Source organism: Phycodurus eques, chromosome 22, assembly GCF_024500275.1.
Source record: "Phycodurus eques isolate BA_2022a chromosome 22, UOR_Pequ_1.1, whole genome shotgun sequence".
Classification (NCBI taxonomy): domain Eukaryota; kingdom Metazoa; phylum Chordata; class Actinopteri; order Syngnathiformes; family Syngnathidae; genus Phycodurus; species Phycodurus eques.
In genome coordinates this window covers 1014073-1038791 of record NC_084546.1, presented here as the reverse complement: position 1 = coordinate 1038791, position 24719 = coordinate 1014073, and the positions used below count along the sequence as shown (strand labels likewise).

The 24719-nt window shown below is 48.7% G+C and overlaps 2 protein-coding genes across 13 annotated transcripts in view; one reads left to right on the top strand and one right to left on the bottom strand.

Moving 5' to 3' along the window:
- Positions 1-534: 534 nt before the first annotated feature.
- Positions 535-19245, bottom strand: grip1 (glutamate receptor interacting protein 1). 10 transcript variants are annotated; one of them, XM_061668532.1, is made up of 26 exons: positions 13689-17267; positions 12413-12454; positions 10364-10444; positions 10166-10301; positions 9562-9707; positions 9400-9483; positions 9259-9334; positions 9043-9188; positions 8790-8937; positions 8526-8695; positions 8116-8253; positions 7852-7998; positions 7481-7667; positions 7254-7399; positions 7075-7155; positions 6928-6997; positions 6634-6779; positions 6415-6559; positions 6081-6220; positions 5851-6012; positions 5627-5780; positions 5139-5407; positions 4113-4223; positions 3919-4035; positions 3266-3412; positions 535-3179 (listed from the first exon to the last, which is right to left on the bottom strand). In XM_061668532.1, exons 1-26 carry the CDS (start codon positions 13819-13821, stop codon positions 2755-2757), a joined length of 3747 nt encoding a protein of 1248 aa, XP_061524516.1. In that variant the 5' UTR covers positions 13822-17267; the 3' UTR covers positions 535-2754. The 10 variants fall into 10 exon arrangements, with proteins under 10 accessions (XP_061524516.1, XP_061524518.1, XP_061524517.1 ...); XM_061668534.1 differs by lacking the exon at positions 8116-8253 and having other exon boundaries at positions 13689-17268; XM_061668533.1 differs by lacking the exon at positions 12413-12454.
- Positions 11963-24719, top strand: part of abcc9 (ATP-binding cassette, sub-family C (CFTR/MRP), member 9) — a 33423-nt gene continuing 20666 nt past the window's right edge. For all 3 annotated transcript variants that reach the window (XR_009767648.1, XM_061668529.1, XM_061668530.1), the window contains exons 1-4: positions 11963-12059; positions 12184-12292; positions 17246-17333; positions 23434-23600. Coding sequence is in view for 2 of the 3 variants with exons in the window: in XM_061668529.1 (XP_061524513.1) it covers positions 12202-12292; positions 17246-17333; positions 23434-23600 (346 nt within the window). In the remaining variant the exon portion in view is untranslated. The remainder of the gene's footprint in view (positions 12060-12183; positions 12293-17245; positions 17334-23433; positions 23601-24719) is intronic.

Below are 24719 nucleotides of genomic sequence, written 5' to 3'. Positions count from 1 at the left end.
GAAGCAAAAAAAATCGGCTACTGGTGTCTGGAGAGTGACGCACTCACTAGGCGACAGCGCGAGAAGAGCGTGTTTTGTCATTTCAGTGCTAAATAATAATCATATTAAAGGTACAATACTAATAAAACAAACGAGAGGAAGCGATTTCTGTAAAAAAACAAAACAAAAACGTAACTGTGAATGCTGTCAAGATACTAAATTTAAATTGTTGTAAAATACGTATAAATATCTCTGAACTTGGGGATTTTCTTGTGAAAATTTGGGAATGTGACAGGTAGTTCACAAGAGGTCCGGAATGAGCTGAACATTTTGAAGTTGAAATGGTTTGAATTGGTAAAAAAATGTTGGAAAGGGGAGGTAAATGTACAAAAGCTCTTGATTTGAAAACTTTTAATTGAGTCATAAATTGAGAGTAAAAAGTGCGCTAATTTAGGCACTGTGCGAGTTATTGGAATGGTTTGTAAAAGTGTTTTGGTGTGATTGAATGCTCTTTTAATATTGACACAATAAATTCCAAAGTGTGTGGTAAAGGCGTCATGAGTAGTTGGTGTTTATTGTTGCTCAGTCGTCGTCCACACAAAGAAGGTGGAGACAGCAGGAACATCATGCTACCAAAGTATGAAATTTGTACAAAAATACTTTACAACATCGTCCGTGTTCCTGAAACAAAAGACGTTGGTTCACTTCTTTGTTTGTTGTTTGGTTGGTGAAGCTACATGGAAGTCAACTCTCCTTTTCCAATGGCAGTGCAATGCGAGCGCGTGGGCAAATTCTTCCAACGTTACGCACGCGCATACGCAATACACGCGTGCAAACACAGTGTGTGTGTGTGTGTGTGTGTGTGTATGGCTTTATGGCGTGCATTCCTGAAGCCACACCCCTAAGGCCCCTCGGCTCCTTTCTATTGGTGGAAATTGTCAGTGCTAACACTTTGTCATAAAGTTAGCTCAGTCGTGCTCGAACGCTAATTAGTCCCGTGCTAACCTGATTGCTCAGCTGTTTGGATCTTGTGATTAAAAAAAAATACAAAAATAAAATCAGGTGTTAGCCTAGCTGACTGCTAATTACTTCTCATTAAAGACCTGCTGTTGTTTTTAGGAGCCATATTAGCATTGTATAGTCATGAAGTTGGGTTAGCCAAACATAAGCCAGATGCTAATGAGCTTTGTTCACCTGATTGTTATCCCTGTGACTGATGTGAACACGCATTTTATTTGTATTAGCTTTGTTAGCTGAGGTATGTTGTAACTGATCTATTCTCAATACAGCTGACGTTAGCCTTGTGCTAATAATCTAATTAGCTCAGTGCTTACACGTTTTTCCAGGAGGTAGCCTACCTGACTGATGTTTATTACATCTAATTAGGTGTAGCTTGAGCATGAGGTTGGGTGAGTCAAACATTAGCCCGATGCTAATCAACTATGTTTACCCAATTATTAGCCCTGTAACTAAATCTTATGTTGTTAGCTGAGCCATGTTCTAACTTATGTTAGCCCTGTGTTAGCCTTGTGCTAAGTGTCTTGTTAGCCACAAGCTAGCTGTGTGCGCTTTGTTGCTAGCCACTAGTGGGCGCTGTGCTTCAAACAGCTATACGGCTAAGTTAAGTCAAGTAGAACGATCAATCGCACCCACGCAAACGACAGCGAATCACAACTCTTCCATCTCGAGCACAGAGCAGCATTTTTTTTTTTTTTTCTTTTTCTGAGGCTTCTGATCGGTCGCTTATGAAAATGTCGACTTTCTAACGAGGCGAGCGCTAGCAGCTAAATGTTGATGTCACAAATGTGTCACAACGTTTTCTAAAATGTCAAAATGTTTGCATGGAAACCACAGACGACGAGGACTCAACCTTTGTTTTTTGACATATTGTGAGGTCCAGTCGTCAGGGGAACAAACAGAGAAAAGTGACGAGTCAATCAAAACACACAATTGATTAGTATAATTGATCACAGTTACTGGAGGGAGGGGCGGGGTCATGCTCATTGGTGTGTGTGGGGTCGGGGAAGGGAACCAATCAGAGTCAGGTGACGTTTTTGATTGATTGGTTCCAGCCAATCCTGCTGAATGTGTCATCCTGCCTGCCTGCCTATTGGCTAAGGGACAGTGAGGGGAGGGGTTAACGGGGTGAAGCCGAGCTGGCCAAACGTGACAACACACACGCACGCACACAGACACACACACACACACACACACAGACACACAGTGTGGCCAGTCAACGTGTGTCAACAAAAACAAATAATTTAAACTGCTCAGTGTCTGTCAGTGTCATCATCACAATTATTAGTTTTCTATATATTTTCTTGAACTTCCCTCCAGGAGCATTTTCATGGCACACAAGTCAAATTCCGATACGGATGCTCCAATCACTTTGGACCAGTAGAAATCCGTCCGTCTGGAGTTGGTCGTCTCCGTTGGCGACCCATCATCAGTCTTTGTGCTGCTGCTGTGCTTCAGTTGGAATTCTGCTTTCTCCCACACTGGCCAACCACGCCCCCTGAGGACCGGAAAGGGTCGGGGGTCTGGAGTTGGCGATCAGGAATGTGATTGGGATCAGGAGTGAGATCGGGATCAGTAGTAAGATCAGGATTTGGAGTGGAATCAGGATCAGTAGTGAGCTCAGGATCTCAAGAGCGAGATTAGGATCAGTAGTGAGATCAAGATTTCAAGTGAGATCAGGATCTGTAGTGAGCAAGGTTCCAAGTGGGATCCGTCGTGGTATCAGGATCCGTAGTGCAATCTGGAGTAGCACTGGGATCAAATCAGGAATGAGATCAGGGGTTCCAGTGGGACACGAGTAGGATCCGAATCCAGATCAGGATGAAGACCAGGAAGTGTGGGTGTGCTTTCAGGCTGCCTTAGCAGGTCAAAGTTCAGAGGTTGTGTGTAGCACCAAGGGGGCCCTATACGGAAGTGTTGGTGACTCGCCCGGCCCCCAGACCGTCCCCGGGTTTCTTCCACTTGATTGGCGCGGCGTCCTCGCTGGAGTCCTCGCACGCTTCCTTCCGGCTGCCGATTGGCTGAAGGGCGTGGCTGCCGACGGTGCCTTCCGTGTGATTGGTCAGCGGGTTGGCGGAGGAGGCGGGGTTTCGGCTGATGACCAGATCCAAGCGGTTCGACGACTCGGCGATGAGCGGAACTACCAGGCAGCAGTCGAAGTCCCGAGTGCGCACGTGGTTGATCTGAACGCAAGCGGGAAGTAAAAGTACTGATTCGTACAGATACCTGAAAATGAATATGAATCCAAATGAACTGCGGCTTTGCTCACCTGCAGGAGGCGGTCGTACGCTCGCAGGCCTCCGCGCTCCGCCGGGCCGCCGCCGCGAATGTTGTTGACGTAAACGCCGCGATCCACAACGCCGTCCGACACGCTGAAGCCGAAGTCGTCCGAGTCGGAAGACTTTTCCAGAGTTAGCTGCGACACGTCAACACGTGTCGATTAAACGTCGAACATCTCGGCCTTCAAATCAAATCTCCCAATGTGTTCACAAAAATCCAATTCCCTGTTTTAATCGTTTTCCCCCTCTTCGTTTGGAGGGAAAGACATTATTCAAAACTACTTTTTTCTCTCCTTCTATTTGCTTGATTTCTCCTGACACCAAACAAGCTTTGAAACAGTTTTTTCCTCCTCTTATTCACTCTTTAAATCCCACAAAAATGACTTCCATGTCACTTAAATGTCATTGAAAGCTATACAAAGCTAGCAAATGTCACTAAAATCACTAAGATGACTCTTAAATATCATAAAAAATCCCTCACGTGAGTAAAAGCAACTTTAATGCCACTAAAGGCCTCTTCAATGTGACTAAATATGATGAAAATGTGATTAAAATGACTTTTGCGTGATTAAATGACACTTTAATGTCACACAAAAAAACTACGGCAGCTGCAAAAAACCCCCAAAACTGCTGAGTTGTCCACCTTGTGAAGTTCGACCGGTGTCTGGTTGAGGATGTCGTTGACTTCCTGTCTCATCTTCTTCATGGCGAAGGCTCGGCGCTGGGGGTCGGAGGGCAAGGTGTTGGAGCGCGGGGTCGCCTGGGGGTCACGGAGCGAGTCACACGTTACATCACCGCAGCCCCGTGTAGCGGTCGGGGGTCGACGTCGGCAGTCACCTGGGGGCGGGTGCTGCTGCGTTCCTGGAAGCTGGCCTGGCGGCCCAACGAGGTTCGAGAGTGCACCGGCTCGTGGTTCAGACTGAGGGTGGAGCCGGACATGATGGTTGCCTGGAGACCACCGATCGCACGTCCACGTCATTGCGAGAAAAAAAAACCACATTTGTCTCTTCTGCATCACAATTGGCGCACTTTTGTAGTCAGCCAATAAGGCGCGTGCACAAATGTCTGCAAACTTCCCAGCATGCCTCGCTCACACCGACATGCCTGACCACTCACAAACTGCCTAATGTCAGCAAATTACACTTAAATGTCACCAAAAAAAATGACTTCAATATTAATATAATCGCATCAATATCACAAGATGTCATTTAATGGCCACTAAAAACACTTGAGTGTCAGTAGATAGACTACATAAGTGCATTCTTCAATTAGTTTATTTCTACAAATGTTCCAATGTATAATGTAATTGCTGCGCCGAGCCAAATCCGTATACACTTAAGTCTCAGTCTAAAAACACTGAAGTGTCACTAAATTTCACAAGACACTAAAATGCCATGAGAAGTTGCTTAAATATCACTCAAGTGCTCTAGATTTTTTTTTTTATGATTTAAATGTCACCGTATAATATTTAAATGTTACTAAAATACACTTACTGTTAGTGTTGCTAAATGCTGGTAAAATTCACTGAAATTGCACCAAAATCACTTGCATGTCTCTGAAATCCGCTCAGATGTTACTTAAAGCCACTTAAATGTTTAGTAAATGTCACTAAAAATCAGTTTAGTGTCACTAAAATCACCGAAATGTTACAAAAAGCAATTGAAATGTCATGAGAAGTCAATTAGATGTCACCTAAATATGATTAAAAGTCCTTGAAGGGTTAGGGTTAGAGTTGCGTTCAAAAAGAGACAATTTGTGTCAGATTTTCGAGCACGCTGAAAATCCAGCAAGAAAAGGGAAGTGAGGAGAGGATTAGTGAAGAAGAAGAAGAAGAAGAAGAAGAAGCGAACGGCAGAAGGATACCCCAGTGAGGTGCCGCCTCGCCTTTTCCGGCTCCTGGAAAACAACCAGTCCTTTTTTTCTCCACTTTGTTTTCACTGAACTCTAAAAAGCTTTTCATGGGTCGACAGATTTCGCAGAGTCCCGCCCCATCTGGCATGTTATTCATGTGCGCGCGCACCTCCAGTTCTCTGAGGATTCCACTGTGTCCGCACGTCTCCAGATCCTCCAGAGCCTGAGACCAGAAGTTCTCCTCCTGGTCCGGTTCTGTCCCGTCATGACCAACCGTGAACCTGCACCCCCCCACCGACCCCAGAGGTCGCAGGTCAGTTACGCGCACACACTCGAAGCAAAACCTACATCCTATGGTGTAACTACTGTTAGCTCCATGCTATCAATTGTCATCACTTTCAATGCGGGACGCTAACTTGCTACATTGTAACCGCAATGAGCTCACTGCGATTGCCTCACGTGATCAAAGAGCCGCTGCCATGATCAAAACTGCCGCTCACCCGCCGAGCGCGGCGTGTTCCCAGTCGTCGTGGAGGCCTGACAGGTCTGACGGCGGATCGGTTCTCTGGCGAGAGGAGGCGGGCGATTGGTTGTTGCTCGTCTTGGCGTCGCGCCACTCGTGGAAGGTGAACGGTGACGACTGGAAGGAAGGAACTGAAAATGCACACAGGACACGTCATCGCGAGACGTCGATGTCGTCGAGAACGTAGACGCGCGCACGTACCCGGGCTGGTGAAGCTGGCGTCCATGTTGGAACCGTCCCAGGACTCGACCGCGCTGTCGACGGACGGCAGCGTGCCGAACATCCCCTGCCCCGAAGGGGGCGCCGCCACGACGAGGGGCTCCTCCCCTCCCTCGCCGATCGCGCGCGACTTGGGACTGGACACTGCGTACACGCAAGCGCACGTTTAGAGGACGACGACGCCGTCGATGCTCTGGACGACGAGGACGTACGCTCGCCGTGCTTCTTGATCTTGAGCGTGACCGTCTCGCCCGCCTGCTGCAGGAGACTGATGGCCTCGCTCAGGGGTTTGCCCTTCAGGCTGCTGCTGTTGATGGCCAGGATGCGGTCGCCCACGTGGATGGCGCCGGTCCTGCCCGGACAAAACGAAAAAAGAAATATCGCCTCGCTTCACGAGCAGTCTTGGCATCATCGCGCTTGTGTTTTTTTGGAATCGGGGGCTCTCATCTGTCTCATGGGCGCCCACGTTTCTATGTCGACGTCAACCGTAATGTGAGTTGACCTCATTGGAGTGACAGTAGATGATGTGAAGACTTTTTTCCTGACCTCTCTGCCAGGCCTCCCTTGGTGAGCGAGGAGATGACGATGGGGTCGAAAGGCTCCTCGGTGCCCGAGATGGTGATCCCCAGCGGGCCTCCGTAGCGTTGCAGCTCCACCGTGTAGATGATGCTCCCCGACACCTCCTGCTCGTCTGCAAGCAAAGGCGAGGATTGGCCGCTGCGTCGGCGCGCGGCGCTACGCGCGATACGCGGCGGGGCCGCTTACCGGAGTTGTCCTCGTCTTTGCGTATTTTGAGCTTGACGAGCTCCTCGCACTGCTGCAGGATCTGCGCGGCCTCCTCCATGGAGCACGTCTCCACGCGGATGTTGTCGATGGCCAGCAGCTTGTCTCCCAGCTCCAGCGTCCCCGTCCTCCACGGCACAAACAGCAGCTCCCGTTACGCTTCTTTGTTGCGTGCTCGACAATACACGTGCAAATGTCTGCGTTTGTGTGGGTTTATCGTAAGGGTGTGTGGGTGTGGGTTGTGAAGGTGTTTGTGTGTGTGTGTGTGTGTGTCACCTGTGAGCAACGCTGCCCTTCTTGATGTCCGAAATGATGAGAGGGTCTCCTGCTTTTCTGTTCGATGGCGCTGCAACACAACAACGCGTTCAGCGCTCGTCTGTTCGCCCATTTGAAATGCGGCCGGTGCGACCGGGACGGACTCACAGCTGATGGTGATTCCCAACTCCACTCCCGGTTTCTTGGGGAGCTTCACATGGAACGTTCCGGACGACGGGATGACCGATTCTGAGGGACAAAAAAATGTTGGTGTTCAAAAGTCAAATACTTCATTCATTGTGCGTAAGCCAGTCACAGACTTGGCGTGCGTGTTTCAGTGCGCGTACCAGCCACGTCAAACTCCATCTCCAAGATGAGTTGTGCAGTAATGGAGGAGTCTCTGAGCAGCTGATTGGTTTCTTCCAAAGTGGAGTCTTCTGTAGGAACTCCATTTATGGACAAGATCCTGTCGCCGATCTGCAGGATGCCACATCTACACACACACACACACACACACACACTTGTTTATGTATGACTTGCATGTTGCGGAAAGTCGTGTGTGACGCGTGCCGACCTTTCGGCAGGACTGTCGGGGTCGATGTAAGCGATGAGCGGCGGCGACGAGAGCGTCTCGGTGGCGAAGACGCCGCCTTGCAGCTGCAGGCCGAAGCCCACGACGCCGTCGCCTAGCAACGTCACCTCCGTGGTCTCCGTGTGGACCACCTGACCGGCCAGCCCCACTGTGCTGGACGCCAGGGACACTGACGGACGTCGAAAGGTTACATTTATATCGTCTTTCATAATTACAACGAGAAAATGCAATTCAAATAGTGCCCAAGGACGCTACAGAACAATGAAATGTGCAAGCGCCATGTTAGTGATTAGTCAGTCAGTTCGTTCCAGTAGTTGACCAATATTTGTGTATTTGATGGGGTTGTTCCTCACAGGAGCTCTTGAAGTCCTTCTTCTTGTGCTTCTTCCTCATGAGCGTGCCCCGCGGACTCGTGGGGTACGCGTTCCTCGGGATGGTCATGTTGAGCGACGACAGACTGTACGCCGACATGGAGCCCGGAGAGAACGTGTGGCCCAACGCTGCGTGGCGGCAGACACAGCCAGACGTCAGGTGGCACATACACATGCACACGATCGCACACACACCGTGTAGAGCGAGCGAGCGGGAGAGAGAGAGAGAGAGAGAGGCGGACGTACACGGGTTGTTTGTATGGCGGTTGTGCGACCTGGCGCCCGATTGGTCAGGGTGGTACGTGTTGTAGTGGTAAGGGGGGAGGATGGGGGCGGAGGTTCCCGTCTCCCAGGGGAGGGGGCGGGCAGAACGCTGCACCTTGACTGCACGCGCACACGCACACACGTGGACACACACATGCAGGGGAGCGTTGAGGTTAAGACAAGAGGAATGGCATTTCCGTAAAAGATTCAAATGAATGTGTTGCCTTCAGGGCCACTTCCACATTGTGCACGTGTTGGTACCTTGCTGCGGTGCGTTCAAGGCCAGTTGGACTTGGCCTTTGTTAGTTTGTTGTTTGTTCGTGTTTGTGTGCGTGCCTCGGTCTCTTGCCGTGGTGCATTCGGGGCCAATCGGACTCGGTGTGCGGGGGTACCTTGCTGCGGTGCGTTCAGGGCCGGTCGGGCCTGGTGCTGGGGCAGGATCTCCATGCGGACGTTGTGGCAGGAGGCGGACAGCAGCTGCGTGGCTTCGGCCAGAGAGCAGAACTCCATAGATTTGCCGTCCACGGACAGGATGTGATCTCCTGCGTAGAGAGCGCCGCACCTGCACGCACGCACGCACGCACGCACACACACACCAATATCCATTAGGGCGTGCGTGTGAAGCGTGCGCGTGTCGTGCGCAGCGTGAAGGTCACCTGTCGGCTATGCTGGCCGGTTTAACTTTGTCAATGACGATGACCTGCTTGCTGCAGAACATGGACGAAGACAGAGCCACGCCCAGGCTGGAGCCCGTCGCCTTGGCGACCTCCACCAGCAGAGGACCCGAAGCCGAGGACACGGAGTCTAAGCGCGGAGGGCAAAGGTCACGTGTCGGCAGAAGCGACGGCTGTGCGTCTGCGTGCGTGTGCGTGTGTGTGTGTGTGTGTGTGTGTGTGCGCGCGCGCTGACCCATGACGGAGACGTCGTACTCCAGCAGCACGGTCGCTTCCTGGCCGCTCTGCTTCAGGACGCTCATGGCCTCCGCCAGCGTGTTGCCGTGGAGACGGATGCCGTCGATGCTCAGCAGACGGTCGCCAGGTTTGATGCTGCCCTCCCTGCACGCACGCACGCGCACGTCAGTCCGTGAAGTGGACGGAAGTTAAGAATTTAAAAGCCGTCACTCACCTGTCAGCTGGCCCTCCTGAGCGTACGGTTGCTATGACGACGGGCCGACACTTGTTCCTGTCTTCGCTGGCTCCGCCTACGTGACACACGCGTGTCACTATTTCGTACAACACACACATACCCGCACACGCACGCAGGCACCTCTGATGACGAATCCGAAGCTGTTCCCTTCCTTGTGGAGCGTCACCTCCACCGTCTTGAACGTGACGCCCGAACCCTGCACGGCTGCAACACAACACGCCAACAGCACGTCAGCGACGCGCGGAGGTCACGCAGAGGTCACGGGAGGCGGCGCGGACATACAGACGGGCGGCAGCTCGTACTCCACCTCCAGCAGCACCCGCTCGCCCACGTTCTTCAGCAGACTGATGATCTCGTCGTGACGGAACTTGGCCAAGTTGATGCCGTTCACCGAGCGGATGTAGTCGCCGACGTTCAGCTGGTCGCTCCTGACGACGGCGACGAGAAAGTTCAAGATTTGAACCCGATCGAGAGACTTTGTTGTTTTACACCAGAAACTCTCTCCAACTTCTCCAGAACCTTCATTGGAGACTCGAGCCTCTTTTAAAACAAGAACCTTCTTCCGGAACCTTCTCTCTGGACTAGAACCTTCTTTTGAAACTAGTACCTTCTCTGGAGACGAGAACCTTCTCTCTGGACTAGAACCTTTTTCCAGCGACTAGAACCTTTTCTCTTGAGACTAAAACCTTCGTCGTCGACTTGAACCGACTCTGGACACGAGAACTTTCTCCTGGGACGAGAACATTGTCTTGGTACTGGAACCTACTCTATAGGTTAGGTTCCAGTAGGAACAATAACCTTCTCTCTGGACTAGAGCCTTCTCTTCCTCTTCTTCTTCTTTCCAACGTGTTGTTCAAGTGGTAATAGCAAGCGGCGTAGTTCCTACCTGGCGGCGATTCCTCCTTGCCTCAGGTTGGACACCCGCGGCTTCCCGTCCTTGTCGATCCCGCCCGACACGGTCAGCCCCAGCGTGGTGCCCTCCTTCTTCATCAACTCCACCAGCGTGCATCCCCGGAACTCGTCTGGGGAGAACGCGTCGTCGCTTTCATTTTTTCCAGGGAGTTAGCATTAGCATTAGCATTACCTGGTATGCTCTGCCTCCTGATGGCCAGCGCGCCGTCTGACGGTCGCGAGCCCGCCGAGTCTTTGCTGTACGGACCTTCATCTGCAACCACAACACACAGGCGTGGTTTACGTCCTCTCCAGCGAAGGAGACGAAAAAGATGAAGAACACAAAGATGGAGAAGAAGAAAAAGTCAAACGAAGAAGATAAAGATGAATACGAGATGGTGTGATGTTGGAGCACAAGTAAAGAAACGCTGAAGTATCTTCTCTTCCCACCAATTGCACAACTCCTGCGCTCGCTGCCTACACACACACACACACAATTCGCTCAACTACAACAACACACATAGTACACATCATGACGTGAGTGCTGGTTATCTGACATGAATCTCTCACGGACCGGAAACTGCTCTCGTCCCCCCCCCCACACACACACGATTGTCAATCAGTGATCAATTTCCAGTAAACGATGCTGTCGTCCCCCTCCCTCGCTCGCTCTCTCTCTCTCTCTCTCTGTGTGTGCGTCTATGTAGCTCTACCTTTATTCACCCTGCGCAGGATCTGACATCGGCATTTGAACGACACTGCGATCATGATGAAGCCCCCAGCTCGGCGTCGCCAGCCGGCGCCATGCAAGCTAAACCGCCGCAATCCTCTCCACTTCCTCCTCCTCCTAACCCCCCCGACGCTCCTCTTCCTCCCGCTTCTCCGTCGTTCGGCCGCCGCGAGCCGAGCGCCTCCTCACGCAGACGCCATCACGTAGATGAGGAAGAGGACTGGGAGGGAAGGAGGAGGACGAGGAGAGGGAGGGGGAGGGCGCTGCAGATGTGGAGCGCCGCCATGAAATGAGGATGACGAGGGGGAGGGGGAGGCTGATCTGATGGCGTGATGACGACGAAGAGGAGGATGCGCGCGATTGGGGGATGGAGGATGAAGAGGAGGACGTGCATCAAACATCAGAGGGTGATGTGAGAGAGGAAATAAAACGCATAAAAGCATCCCACATGCTTAAGAGCGACCCCTCCCCAACACTCCCTTTCTCAGTTGCATGGGAAAAAAATGTGCGCTGGCGCTTGAAATCAACCTTCACACACCTCACAGCAAACGGCTAAAAGTCTTGAAAGTGAAGTCTAACAACAACGAGGTATTCAAGTACACTTGGGACGTTCCATCCACTACAGACACTGAACAGAAAACTCTGAAAAGAACCCGTTGCTCAAGAACGCCTCCAGAACATTCCGTTGTACTACACCATCTCAGAGCTGCACGGAAAATGATGTGCGCTGGCCCTTTAAATCACACTTCACAGTGTGCTAAACGGCTAATCTGAAGTCTTAAAAGTGTGAAGACGACTGTAAAATAAGTGAAGCATTCAAGTACACTCAGGACATTCTATTGACTATGGTCCAGTGTGAGATACACACACACAATTCAACTAAAATGACTGAGCTGAAGGTTAAAATGCTCAAGAGCGTCCCCCCACTTTTTTACTACACCACCTCTCAAAGCTGTGTGGGAAAAGTGCACGCTGGCCCTTTAAAGCAACCCTCGCACACCTCCGAGCGTGCTCGTTATTCGGCGACACGAGCGCATGCAGCATTTACAAGCTTCACGATGATGATGATGTCACTAGGGGGAAACGGTGCCATGATCGCAACGGCGCCCCGTGATTGGCAGCGGCTGCGGAAAGAGGCGTGATCTCGTCTCACATGTAGGTCAGTGTTCCAGATGCAGATGATGCAGGATTTATTTCACTTTCTGTGTGTGTGTGTGTGTGTGTGTGTTAATTTGTGTCAAATGACATGGAATTATTTTGTTGACTTTTTTTTTTCTCCACAGATAAATGAATAATACAATATGGGTGACTGTTACTACAACTACTACATGACAGCCAGTCGAGCTAAAGCTAACGCTAACATGTGCATCGTTGCCAGAGCGCCACCCACAGGTCAGGACATGAACATACATTCATAGAAAAATGTTCATTTGTCACACATAAAACACGTTAAGTCACATGTCAGGGTACACGTGTATGACGTGATCAAGACGTGCACATTGCGGCTGTTACCATGGCAACAAGCTGATGAATAATTGAAGGGAGCAAGCGACCCTGCAAGTACAAAGAGTCATTTTTAGACATGCAAGACATGCTCAATGGCTGAGTTGAAGTCTTTAAAGTGAAGTGTCAAATAAAGTCTAAAAAGAACACGACGTTCAAGTACACGTGGGACGTTCTATTGACTACAGACTGGTGTCAACATGCTAAACACGTACCACACGCACACAAAATGACCCAGCTGAAATCTTTGAAGTGAAGCCAAGTCTAAAAAGAATGCGGCGTTCAAGTACACTCCGGACGTTCCATTGACCGTACACCAGTGTCAACATGTAATAGACCCGCGTACACGCACTCTCGGGCGAAATCGCACACACTCACGCACACTGAGTGCTTCGTGGTTGGCGTTAATAGCAGGGGAGCAAACAGGAAGTGGATGTGTTGCTTGGCAGCCAAACGGACCGACATTACACTACTTGCGTGCACTGCATGGACTGACATGACGCTACTTCAAGTATATACACTGCATACGTATTGACTTTAGTACTTACATCAACTGAATACATATGTACTGACATTATATTGGATGTACTACATATACTGTAGAAGTACTGTACTGACTTTACAATAATGATTTATTAGCTAGACACACACACACACACACACACACACTACACCGGGGGTCACCAACATGGTGCCCGTGGGACCACATGAGCAGTCAGCAGACTTGTGCTAAAAATGGCTCATCAGTGACATTGTGATTTCCTAGGAATGTTGTAGAACAGGGGTCATTTGAAAATGTAAACAAATTGCTGCATATTGATATTTTATTTCCTACCTTATAAAATCAGTAATATTGTGAGAAATCACTGACCTGATTTATTTATGTCTATGCCTATAATAGTATCATTAAAATAATTTGAGCAAATTTGTGCGATCATAAATGTGTATGAAACTGGTAGTAGTAGCTCCCACTTCCTAAAATGTTGCTGATCCTTGCACAAGGAGGTCACGTTAACGGTTTTGGAGGTCAAAGGCGATGTTGGAATTCCTGCGGCGTATCAACACTTGTTATTACCCACAAAGCACCTGGTGGCTCACCTGCACGCTCTTCAATTATACATCGAGGCACAAACACACATTGTGTACACATGTAGACGACGTGTCTGTGTGTGAGGCGCGTGTGTGTGTGTATATGTCTTTGTGTGAAGTGTGGGTGTGTGTGAGCAGAATGTGTGCTTGTGTGTGTGCACGCATGTAGAGCGTGTGGGTTTGTTGTCAGACTCACGTAGCAGGCGCGTGTGGTACTTGCTGGTGTAGAAGTAGACGTCGTCGTAACCTTCCTGGTAGTCGTCGTCGGCGCGGTACCTCCTCCTGCGCCTTCTCTGGAGCAGGCGCAGGAGAGCCAGGAAGCGCTCCATCCTCACCGGGGGGCTCACGCACGCACTCGCGCACACGGCTAACACACGACTAGGCGTGAACGTCGCTAACGGGAAGCGTCATGCCACACAAAGAAAGTCGGTTCAGGTTTCTTCTCATTCACTCACGCACGCACGCACGCACGCACACACCTCGAGATGGAACACGCACTCTTTGTAGCCTCGCCTCCTCTGCAGCCTCCTCCTGTCCTGCTTCAGCCAATCACAGCGCTTGCAGCACACACACTCACACTCACAATGTGTGCGTGTAAATTGTGCACTTGAAGAGTCAGCAGACGTGACTTCTTGCCTTCCTTTCTTGCATCCTCCACTCCTTTTATCCCTCCATCCTTTGCACCATTCATTCTTTTTTGTGTGATGACACACACATCCACGCGAACGCTTGATTCCAGCGAGGGGAGGGGACGGCTTCGTCAGGGAGTTCCACAAAGGAGAAGAGGGAGGAAGGGAAGTGCATCCAAGGGATGAATAAGAACTACAATTCCCATGTTGCAACCGGGCAGCATTTCATTCAATGAATCAAAGTATTCCGAAGCTATTTGAGTTGAAACGTGTCGAGTAGAATCTCGCCCAGAAGAATCCCATCTCATGTTCTAAAAGCGAGTCACGCAGAAACCGCTCCAGTCGAATGTAGTCTCGTAGGATCGAGAATTTTAGGATCTCGTCGAGTGGAATCTATTCTATTAGATTATCATTGAGTAGACTTAGTCAAGTAGAACGTATTCTACTGGAATCCGTTCTAGTACAATGTAGAATCGGTTTTTGATTGTAAATATTGAACCCGTTCAATATTTAAAATTGTCGGGCCCGACCCATTTTAGACCTTATTATCGGGACAAATCCATTCAGACCTGAGGACAATTTTACAGGATAATCTCCTCGGACATAAGATCGTCTGTAGTTTGATGTTCTTGGTCGGAAAGGGGCAAATGAGGGCAAAAACAGCCCGATTGTCTTCGTGGGCACCGGGCCTGAGTTGAGACCTTTCATTGTGACAAAAATAGTGTTTTGAAGCCATTTTGTGGCATTACTGCACAGTTACAAACTTCTTGGAGGCTTTTCGCTATTCGTGGCATTGCTCCGCCTCGATCGCCCACGAATAGTGGGGCTGCATTGTACAACCCCAATTCCAATGAAGTTGTGTTAAACATAAATAAAAACCGAATACAATGATTTGCAAATCATGTTCAACCTATTTTGAATTGAATACACGACAAAGACAAGATATTTCATGTTCCAACTGATCAACTTTATTGTTTTTAGCAAATAATCATGAACTTAGAATTTTATGGCTGCAACATGTTCCAGAAAAAGCTGGCAAAAAAGTAGAATCTAGTCGGGTAGAATCTCGTCTACCACAAACCTGTCGAGTTGAAACTAGTGTAGTCGAATGTAGTCGATTAGAATCAAGTACAAGTATAATAGAATAGAATGCAGTCAAGTGGACTCAGCGTTGACCCTGCATGTGTACTGCAGCCCATTTGGGGCGCTAACTAGTTGGGCTGAACTGATAGCGCCCTCTTGTGGTTGCTTGCAACTGGTGAAATCATTGCATTATATTGTAGCGAAAAAAGGAGTGCGACAAAACAATGACTGATGCAATTTGTCATCCATCCATCCATTTTCCACCGCTTATCCGGGTCGGGTCGCGGGGGCAGTCGCTTTAGCAGGGACGCCCAGACTTCCCTCTCCCCAGCCGCGTCCTCCAGCTCTTCCGGGGTGATCCCGAGGCGTTCCCGGGCCGGCCGAAAGACGTAGTCTCTCCGGTGTGTCCCGGGTCGTACCCGGAACACCTCACCGGGGAGTCGTCCGGGAGGCATCCGAATCAGATGTCCCGGCCACCTCATCTGGCTCCTCTCGATGCGGAGGAGCGGCGGCTCTCCTCTGAGCTCCTCCCGGATGACCGAGCTTCTCGCCCTCTCTCTAAGGGAGAGCCCGGGCACCCTGCGGAGGAAACCCATTACGGCCGCTCGTATCCGGGATCTCGTTTTTTGGGTCACGGCCCGCAGCTCGTGACCGTAGGTGAGGGGAGGAACGTAGACTGACCGGTAAATCGAGAGCTTCGCCTTTCGGCTTAGCTCCTTCTTCACCACGACGGACCGATGCAAAGTCCGCATCACTGCAGACGCCGCACCGATCCGCCTGTCGATCTCCCGTTCCGTGCTTCCCTCACTCGTGAACGAGACCCCGCGACACTTGAACTCCCTCCACTCGGGGCAGGATCCCGGCACGCCGCCCTTTTCCGACCGAGGACCACGGTGTCAGATTTGGAGGTGCCGATTCTCAGCCCCGGCCGCTTCACACTCAGCTGCGAACCGCTCCGGTGAGAGTTGGCGATCACGGCTTGATGAAGCCAACATGATTTGTCATGTTTTCTTCAAATGAGAGATGACAATTGCACCTTCTGAACATCAGAGGGACTGACTGACATTTGGTCGAGAAAGAGAGAGCTGCTAAAAATGACAAACGCATCCTCATTTGCATAGCGCTCATTTGCAAGTGGCTCGCAGGCCTCTGTGGCGCTCTGCTGCCATTGGCTGCCTGGCTGAGCGCGCGCGAGAGTGCGTTTAATCACATTCTCCACACACGGCAGCTTATCCCGCTGCTCCCCCGCACGGACGCTGTCGGGCCGTGCGGCATATATCGACATCGTCAATAATATCATTCGTCAGTATGATCAGTTACCAGTCAGGTAGAAGACTGCTGTCAGGTGAGAAGTGATGGGCGACAACCCATGATGCATTGGGGCACACATGATGAAGCCTGAGGTGGTTTGCTTAATGGACGTCTGAGTGGCTAACCTTCATCCCTAATGGACGCGCGCGCCCAAACACAAACACAATACACTGCAATCTAGTCGAGTAGAATCCAGAAACAGTTGCAATAGAATGTAGTCTAGTAGCATGTAGTTGAGTCAAATATAGTCTTGTAGAATCTATTCTAGTACAACGTAGTACAGTGGAATGTAGCCAAGTAGAATCTAGTACAGTGAAGCCCATCGTTAGTGGAGAAAACTGACACCGGCCTAAAAAAGGCTTAGAATTGCCGATAAAGACCACAAGATGGCGGCAAAGAAGCTCTTCAGCTCGCTTCAACATAGTTCCTTGGTATCAAGATGCCACAAGATGGCGCCAAAGCATTACTTAGTGGTTTGACCTGTGCGCAAAAAACACTGAACAAATAACGGAGGATAGGTTCAAGAAAAGAAATCTGCCAAATATGTGAATTTACGAATGGCCAACCGCAAATATGTGGGGGTGCACTGCATAGAAGACTGGAGTCTAGTCGAATCTAGTCCAGGACAATATCGTCAAGTAGAACCTAGACTAGTAGTAGCACAATGCCTGAGTGATTGACCTTGATTCCCAACGCACACGGACACACTAACTTCCATCATTCCCTGCAGGCGCACACGCACACGCAGCAAGCACGCCGCCACGTGGAAGCAAGTGGAAGTGCAGCCACTTCTCAAAGGCAGCGGACACGCCAAACAGGTGCACACACTCAAACACACAAAACGATCCATCGTGAGTGTGCGCATGCTGGGTGAATTCAAGCAGAAAATGACATGATGTTTGTTTGATGCCAGCAGCTCGGCGTGCCACCTGGATGCTGCCCAGGGCCGAGTGTGCGCATGTGTGTGTGCGCGCGCGCAGGTGTATATGCCAGTGCAACAAATTAAGGGCAAAAGTTGCACGATAAGACAAAAAGTGTTTTCATGTTTTGCAGTGATTTTCCTGCTTGCATTGCCATTACACATGTAGTCTGTCTCACACACACACACGCGCACACACACACGCACATCAGTATTTTATTGGTAGCTTTGACAATGATGTGCGAGCAACGATGCCCACGCTTTCTTGTAAAATGTGGCGCACATGAAAAGGATTCAAGTGCATCACACACACACACACACACACACACAGGTTTGTTTGACTAATCTGGGGGACAAGGATGAGCAGAGCTGTGACATCAGCACCTCTTGAAGGACACTGTGTGTGTGTGTGTGTGTGTGTGTGCGTGTGTGTGTGCACGCGTGTGTGCATGTAGGCCAAAAGTGTCGTATGATGTCATGCCGTAGCAGGAAGGTTTTTTTGTAAAAATGATGCAAATGAACTTGAAACATCATACGCAAGTTATGACATGATGTATGGAGGGCTCGGTAATGTCGACTACTTGTGTGCAGTATGTACTGTAAGTCATGCGAGTCAAGTATAGTAATGTCAGTTCTTATGTATGAGCATCACTGTCACGTTTTACGCTAGTGTTAATATTTTAGTGCGCACACAAGAGGATTCAAGTGTTTTCATTTCTATTAATTCCCTCTAGTGTCTATTTTTATCCATTCTTACTGAAGTGTTATTTTTAAACATGGATGATAAAAAATAATCAGAATCATCATTGATGCGCATGAAAATGAAAAAACGAGTAGACTTTGTGGAAGGCGTGATTATGAATATAGAAACTACCAGGTCCAGGACACAACTATGATATATTTAACAGGACATTTACTTATTGATATTATGAATAATGACTTAATCATTACTGACTGTAATGACTTATTACACGTCACTTTGACTTATAAACAATCTTTACTTCCAATGAATTGCTGTTGTTACACTGATTAACGTTTACAGACCAGCAAGGGGGTGTGGGGAGGGGGTGGCTACCCGGCGCCATCAAGCCGCTCTTGGTGCTCCTGCCCCGGCCACGCAGGAGGGCAGCAGGTGGGTGGGCCTGCTAGCTAAGCTAACTTCACCTGCGGACTCGACGTGACGTGACGTAACGTAACGTAACGTAACGTAACGTAACGTAACGTAACGTAACGTAACGTGAAGCACCTTCACGTTACCTGACGTCACGTCAAGATCAGCCACACGAGCACACGCACGCACAGCGTCAACTTAAACGCGCGCGACGCCGAAAGCCGGCGAACGCACACGCACACGGGTGGGGGGGGGGGGGGGTCAGAGAGAGCGAGACAGAAGACGTCGGCGGTTCGGCGGCTCCGCTGGCTCCTTACCGCCTTCCTGATCCGCTTGTAGACAGGCTGGGATGTTCTTCTTCCAGCCGGGCATGATGCACCTCAGGGCGGATAGGGAGTCCAGGGCGGCCCGCTAGCAGACACACAGCACCAGCAGCGGCAACAACATGTTAGCTCGTTAGCTTTAGCTTCATGGAGGAGATCCACCTCCGCGTGCACTTCCTCTTCTCCCCCCTCTCTCTCTCTCTCTGTCTCTCTCTCTCTCCCCTTCTTCGGCACGCGAGACCCCCACCCTCTCTCCTCTCTCTCCCTCTCTTTGTCGATGTCGCTCGACCCCCCCTCCCCCCCGACGCACCCCCCTCCTAAATGGAGTCTCGCGCGCACGGTGGTCGTGGGAGGGTGAAGGGGGGGTTGACGTGACGCGATGACGTCACGTAGAAGGCCCGGAGGGGCGAAAAATGACCACATTTATGCGCATGCGCAGTGCAGCGTGGTCACCTGATCACTTTATGACCACAGCGGCATGCATTGTTTTAAAAACTTTATAATTTCACATTAGTACTGTATTACTATTATGATTTATTAGTTTTTACTTATTTCATTACATAAAAATATTCATTTACATTTAAACTTAGTTCGAATAAAAGGAGCACACAGAAAAATAACATAATAGTGGTGTTTAGTTCTTTATTTTTTAACTAGTTCTTAGTAATTCATGACCTGATTAATTATTATGTAATGCCATGGATTTGTTTACAATACCACTAAGGTTACTCAATGTTAGTGACTGATTTTTTTTAAAAAATATTTTGTAACTTTATTGACACAACTAAAGTTCCTCACTTTTGTCGGTGTTCTTATTATTTCCAGTTTGAAGTGTTTTCGTTTATTCCACCACTGAAGTGACTGACTTTTGTCTGTGTGTTCGCCATCTGTTAAATGACTGAAAATCGTTTTTCGTGTGCTTTGCACATCATACTTCAGTTAGTGTGTGCGTGCGTGTGTGTGTGCGTGAAGACTTCGACTGACACACGCACGCACGCACGCACGCACGCACACACATGGCACACATTCTTGTCTTGACTCGCCCCTCAGGAATTTACATCCTTTCATCAGTTGGCGTCAAAGTGGACAAAAAAGAAAAGAAAGTTCCAGCTGCTTTGTTGCTCAAAGGAGCAACCTTCGAACTTTGCGACGAGCGCTGATTTACATCTTAAAATCTGCCCCACCATAAAAAAAAAATATATATATATATAATTTGTCAACCTCGAGTGAGCACCTAGTTCTTTTTTCCCCTTTCATTTAAACATAATGAATGAAGTATATCTCATTGTCTCATTTCTGTCCACAAGTGCAAAGCTTCAAGTTCAACCTGAAGCGACCCTCTCGTGTTTTTCATGAAAACGTCCCATTCTCGTCTGCGCGCGATGCGTGCGAGCGTGTGCGGAAACATGGCGGGCAGTGGCTGAGGGTGAGTGGGAGTGGGAGTATTTGTGACACCCGAGGGAGATGATTCACATGTTTCCACTTTCGAGCTGGGGGGCAGTTGATCGGATTTGAAATCCCGCGCGGATGTTTTCCGCTGTCTTTATTCGACTAGAAATGATGTTTCCATGGCGACAACATGAAGGTGAAAATAGGCTGATGATGCTCACATATTCAGGTTTACAATAATACTAAATGCATTTTTTTACAGCGCCCTCATCCTGCAGCGGCATGTACAACACTTATTTTCGTCATTTAAATGAAATAAAATACATCAAAAAAATGCATACCGTCATCAAACACAATGAAGTAAAAAAAAAACAGTCGTTGTCTAAAATTGATTTGCTTTATTTTAATAATAATAATCATCATCATAATTTCACATTGATCCCAGAGAAATATGCGATCAATAACCCTACTATTGATCAATGTGTATCTTTAGGTGCTTGAAGTACCAGTCGTTAATGATTTACCCCCCCCCCCCCCCCCCCCCACACACACACACACTTTGTACATTCAACGGGAGATCATGATGACCCTGGACGCAATTTTCGGCTATTTCCGGTGCAAAAACGACTCATCCTCCTCATCCTCATCCTGGTCATCCTCATCACTGCAGCGTCCGGGTAAGTGCCGGGCGTGGCCCACCTGCGTTCGGCGTGCCGACGGGCGGACGCTCCACCTTGGGACGTGCATTGTCCGAAAAAGGCAGCCAGCCGAGCGCAAAACGCTCCATACCAAACTCCGTCGACCGAACCATCGATTTGAGATAGCGTCATCACTACAGTATCATGCCTTTTCTAATAGATGCCCAAATAACATGTACATGTTATTTGAAGACATACGTGTCATCGGCATCAAAATAAGACCTTTAAAACATGCTCGTGTGCAAAATGGGAATTTTATGCCGGCAGCTTTCACTTGTGTTCGGCGGACGCAAGTGGGGGATGGAAACAAGCGGGACAATTGAAAAAGTGGACACATTGCAGCTTTCCACTCGTTGAACCTGCTGATTGTGCATGCCGAATAAATCCTTTCATCCAAATGATACAGTATTTGAGGTAGTGCATGTGCAGCGGCCTAATAATCGGTTACAAACGTAAGAATCTTTAAATCGCTATATTTTGTAATGGGGTTTGGACTGTGTCCAGCTGTCGCTCGACCTCAAAGCTTAAACCTTAAAATACATTCTACAGACACACATGAATCAATCAAAGACAATAAACGGCACTGCTGTGTGTTCCAATCATATTCGGGATGATATTGAGAAATGTGACTTTCCAGTTTGTCTGAGCTGTCAATCAAAGTGCGATTCTTTTGAATGAACAGTGTGCGACCGAAGGTTATCTGAGCTGTCAGTCTGACGCCCAACCTAACCCCCTCGAGTCGTTGAACCGCTTCGATGTTGGAAATCCGATCGGCGAGGGCGCGTCAAGTTCGAAGGAGTTAAGAACCACCGTAACCGGAGGTTGCCAAACGGCTGCCTTCAAAATAGACTTTGGCCTCAAACGGGTGCAACGAGAACGGAGTCAAGTATGCCCACGTGAGACTGCCGATGCGTATTCTTCAAGGGACGTCATTGGGGATTTTCTCTCTCGCGCACGACTGAAACGCTCGCATGCGCGCTACTCAAAGCGTATTTCGGATTTTAGGAGTGTGTAAGAGCGTTCATTCATTCATTCATCTTCCGTTCCGCTTCTCCTCACGGCGGTCGCGGGCGTGCTGGCGCCTACCCCAGCCATCTTCTGGCGGGAGGCGGGGTGCACCCTGCACCGGTCGCCAGCCAATCGCATGGCACATATAGACAAACAACCATTGGCACTCACATTCACGCCTACGGGCAACTTGGAGCTCTTCAGATAACCTCGCACGCGTGTTTTGGGGATGTGGGAAGAAACCGGAGCGCCCGGAGAAAAGCCACGCAGGCACGGGGGGAACACTGAAAATCCTCACAGGCCCCGCCTGTGTGGATTTGAACCCCGATCCTCAGCAGTGTGAGGCGCATGTGCTAATCAGTCGTCCGCCTGTGAGAGCATTTAATTATTTTTTTCCAGTAGTGCATGTGAGAGTGATTCAAAAGTTTTCCGAAATGGAGTCTTTCAGGGCCTCTCGTACATATTTGGTGGTGTCAGTACTCAATCCCGTTTGTATGTTTTTCAAATGATTTTGGCTTTTATTTTGAAGGACGCCGGAAGTAGTTTGCGTGCAGTCCGTGTAACAAACGCGCGCGTCAGAATGCCGAGCAGCTGATCCTGGCGCGCCGTCTAAAAATAATCAACATTTCTCTCCCCGGTCAGCTCACACCTCCGAAGCTTTTTCTCCTTTGTTTTGCAACCTTTTGAAAAAAAATCTATTTTTCCAATTTCTCCGTGAGGATTACGGGATCACGCTCATCTCGTTGAGGTAAACGTTCTACTTTTAAATTCCCCTTTTCTCACGAGATTTAAAGTGCGTGTGTTATCGTGACTCTGACACACGACCGTGACGTCATCATAAGCCGTGACGTCATTTTTGGGCCAATTCAAACGCCCGAACTTTGCTGTACTATGTTTGGCACATTCGAAGTGCGTGTAGATATCCGAGTGGCGCACGTTGGAGGGTGTCAAGTGTCTTGAAGCATCACTTTCCTCACGGCAAAAAGTCAACGCCGTACTCTGAAGTCACGCTATTTTTCAGCAGATTTAATTCCGACATGTTCGTGGATCGAAAGTGGGGAAGTTCCGTGGCGAAATGCTGTGTCAAATTAGTAAACATCTCAAACCAAATATGGGCACCGCTGGTAACTGGCGGCCATCTTTGTTTGGGCTTTTGTCAGCTCGACCCTTGGAGAAGATTCTTTTGGCCGAGTACACGTTGAAATGATTTCTTGGTTCTGTTTCTGGTGCATGTTAAATGGTCTCGTTGGTTCTGGTCCAGCACACGAAAGTTCCAGAGCACGTCGAATGGTCTAAGATGCGCGTCATGGTCTTCTTAGTACTGGTCTCGTGCACTTTGAATGGTCTAGCATACGTCTAATGTTTTCCCGGTTCTGGTCAAGTACATATTGAGCATTTTTCGTGTTTCCGGTTGCGTTGAATAGTTTTCTTCGTCGTGGCCTCGAACACGTGTAACGGTCTCGTTGTCAGGCGGAGGCAAAGCGGCGCCATGGCCTTGTCGTTTTGCGGCAACGACAAGAACAAGAGCGGCTACAACGTGGACGACGGCGTGCTGAACAACGGCTGCTTCGTGGACGCCCTCAACCTGGTGCCACATGTCTTCTTGCTCTTCATCACCTTCCCCATCCTCTTCATCGGTGAGAGAATACAGTATCCCCCGCATGTCACGGTTGAACTTTGCAGATTTCCGGGTGGAACGTATCTACCTGTCAGTCATGGAAATATTTGCGATGGGTTCTTATCGTTTATATTTTTTCCAATATAAACATACTCGGAGTCATGTCCATATTCTTGATCATAAGCGAAAAACAAGTAATATTATTGCACTTTACTGAGTCCCTTCCAGTAGTTGTGCAAGTCTTCTTCATTTGTGTCTGTATGACTGTATTATACTGCCCCCGGTGGCATATTCATGTAATAATATGCACAAACTGTAATTCTTTACATTCTATTCAATTATGTTATTACGATATGTTCTTTCTTGCGTACAAGAATATAGAGTGCTATTTTCACTTTGAAAAAAAAGTTTTTTTGTTTTTTTTAGGGAGGCTGAAACGCATTAATAGCATTTCCATTCATTTCAATCGCGAAAGATGATTTGTAATCGAATGTGGAATATGATACCGTTCCATGAAATGATCCAAAAATTTCCATTGTCCAAATTTGAATATTTCCAAAATTCCAAGCTTAAATTCTCCATTCTCCATTTTCCACCCCTTTGCAACAATACTTTTACAGAATTTTCTCCACATTTTACGCCTGCAAATGTGAGCGCGTGTGTGTGTGTGTGTGTGTGCATTCAAATACATTCACAGTGTGCTTCGAAAATGTTTTTAATGCCTTTAAAGTAGGGCTTCAACTAATGATTATTTTAATAATTCATTCATCTGGTGATTATTTTTTTCAATTAATCGATCAATTAGATAAAAACATTTAGTGAGACATTTCCATCCCTTTATTCAAAAACAGGACATTGTTTCAAATGGATGGTGCAGGAACATTTTTGGAGTCTGATTCAGTTTCTGCTTCGGTCCGTCACATCTGTCAGAAAAGCGGCAAAAATGTTGATTGTTTTCCAAAGTAAAAGCAGATGTGTGCAAATGTCTTATTTTGAAAAGCAAAAGATAATCTGTCCGCTTTCACGGACCACCGCAGAAAGTGGAGAATATTTGCTGTTGAGAGGCTGACGTTTCGAGGATTTTGGACAATTTCACGTTCAACAAGGTCTCGAAACGATTCATCGGTTGTCGACTCAT

Bases quoted from the DNA above. Each gene is read 5' to 3' on its own strand.
- grip1 (XM_061668532.1), bottom strand. From the start codon at position 13,821: ATGGAGCGCTTCCTGGCTCTCCTGCGCCTGCTCCAGAGAAGGCGCAGG. The intron at 10,445-12,412 runs GTAACAGCCGCA...TTGTGGTTGCAG, and splicing joins TTCATCAGCTTGTTGCCATG to ATGAAGGTCCGTACAGCAAA. The intron at 7,668-7,851 runs GTGAGGAACAAC...GACGTCCGTCAG, and splicing joins GAAGGACTTCAAGAGCTCCT to TGTCCCTGGCGTCCAGCACA.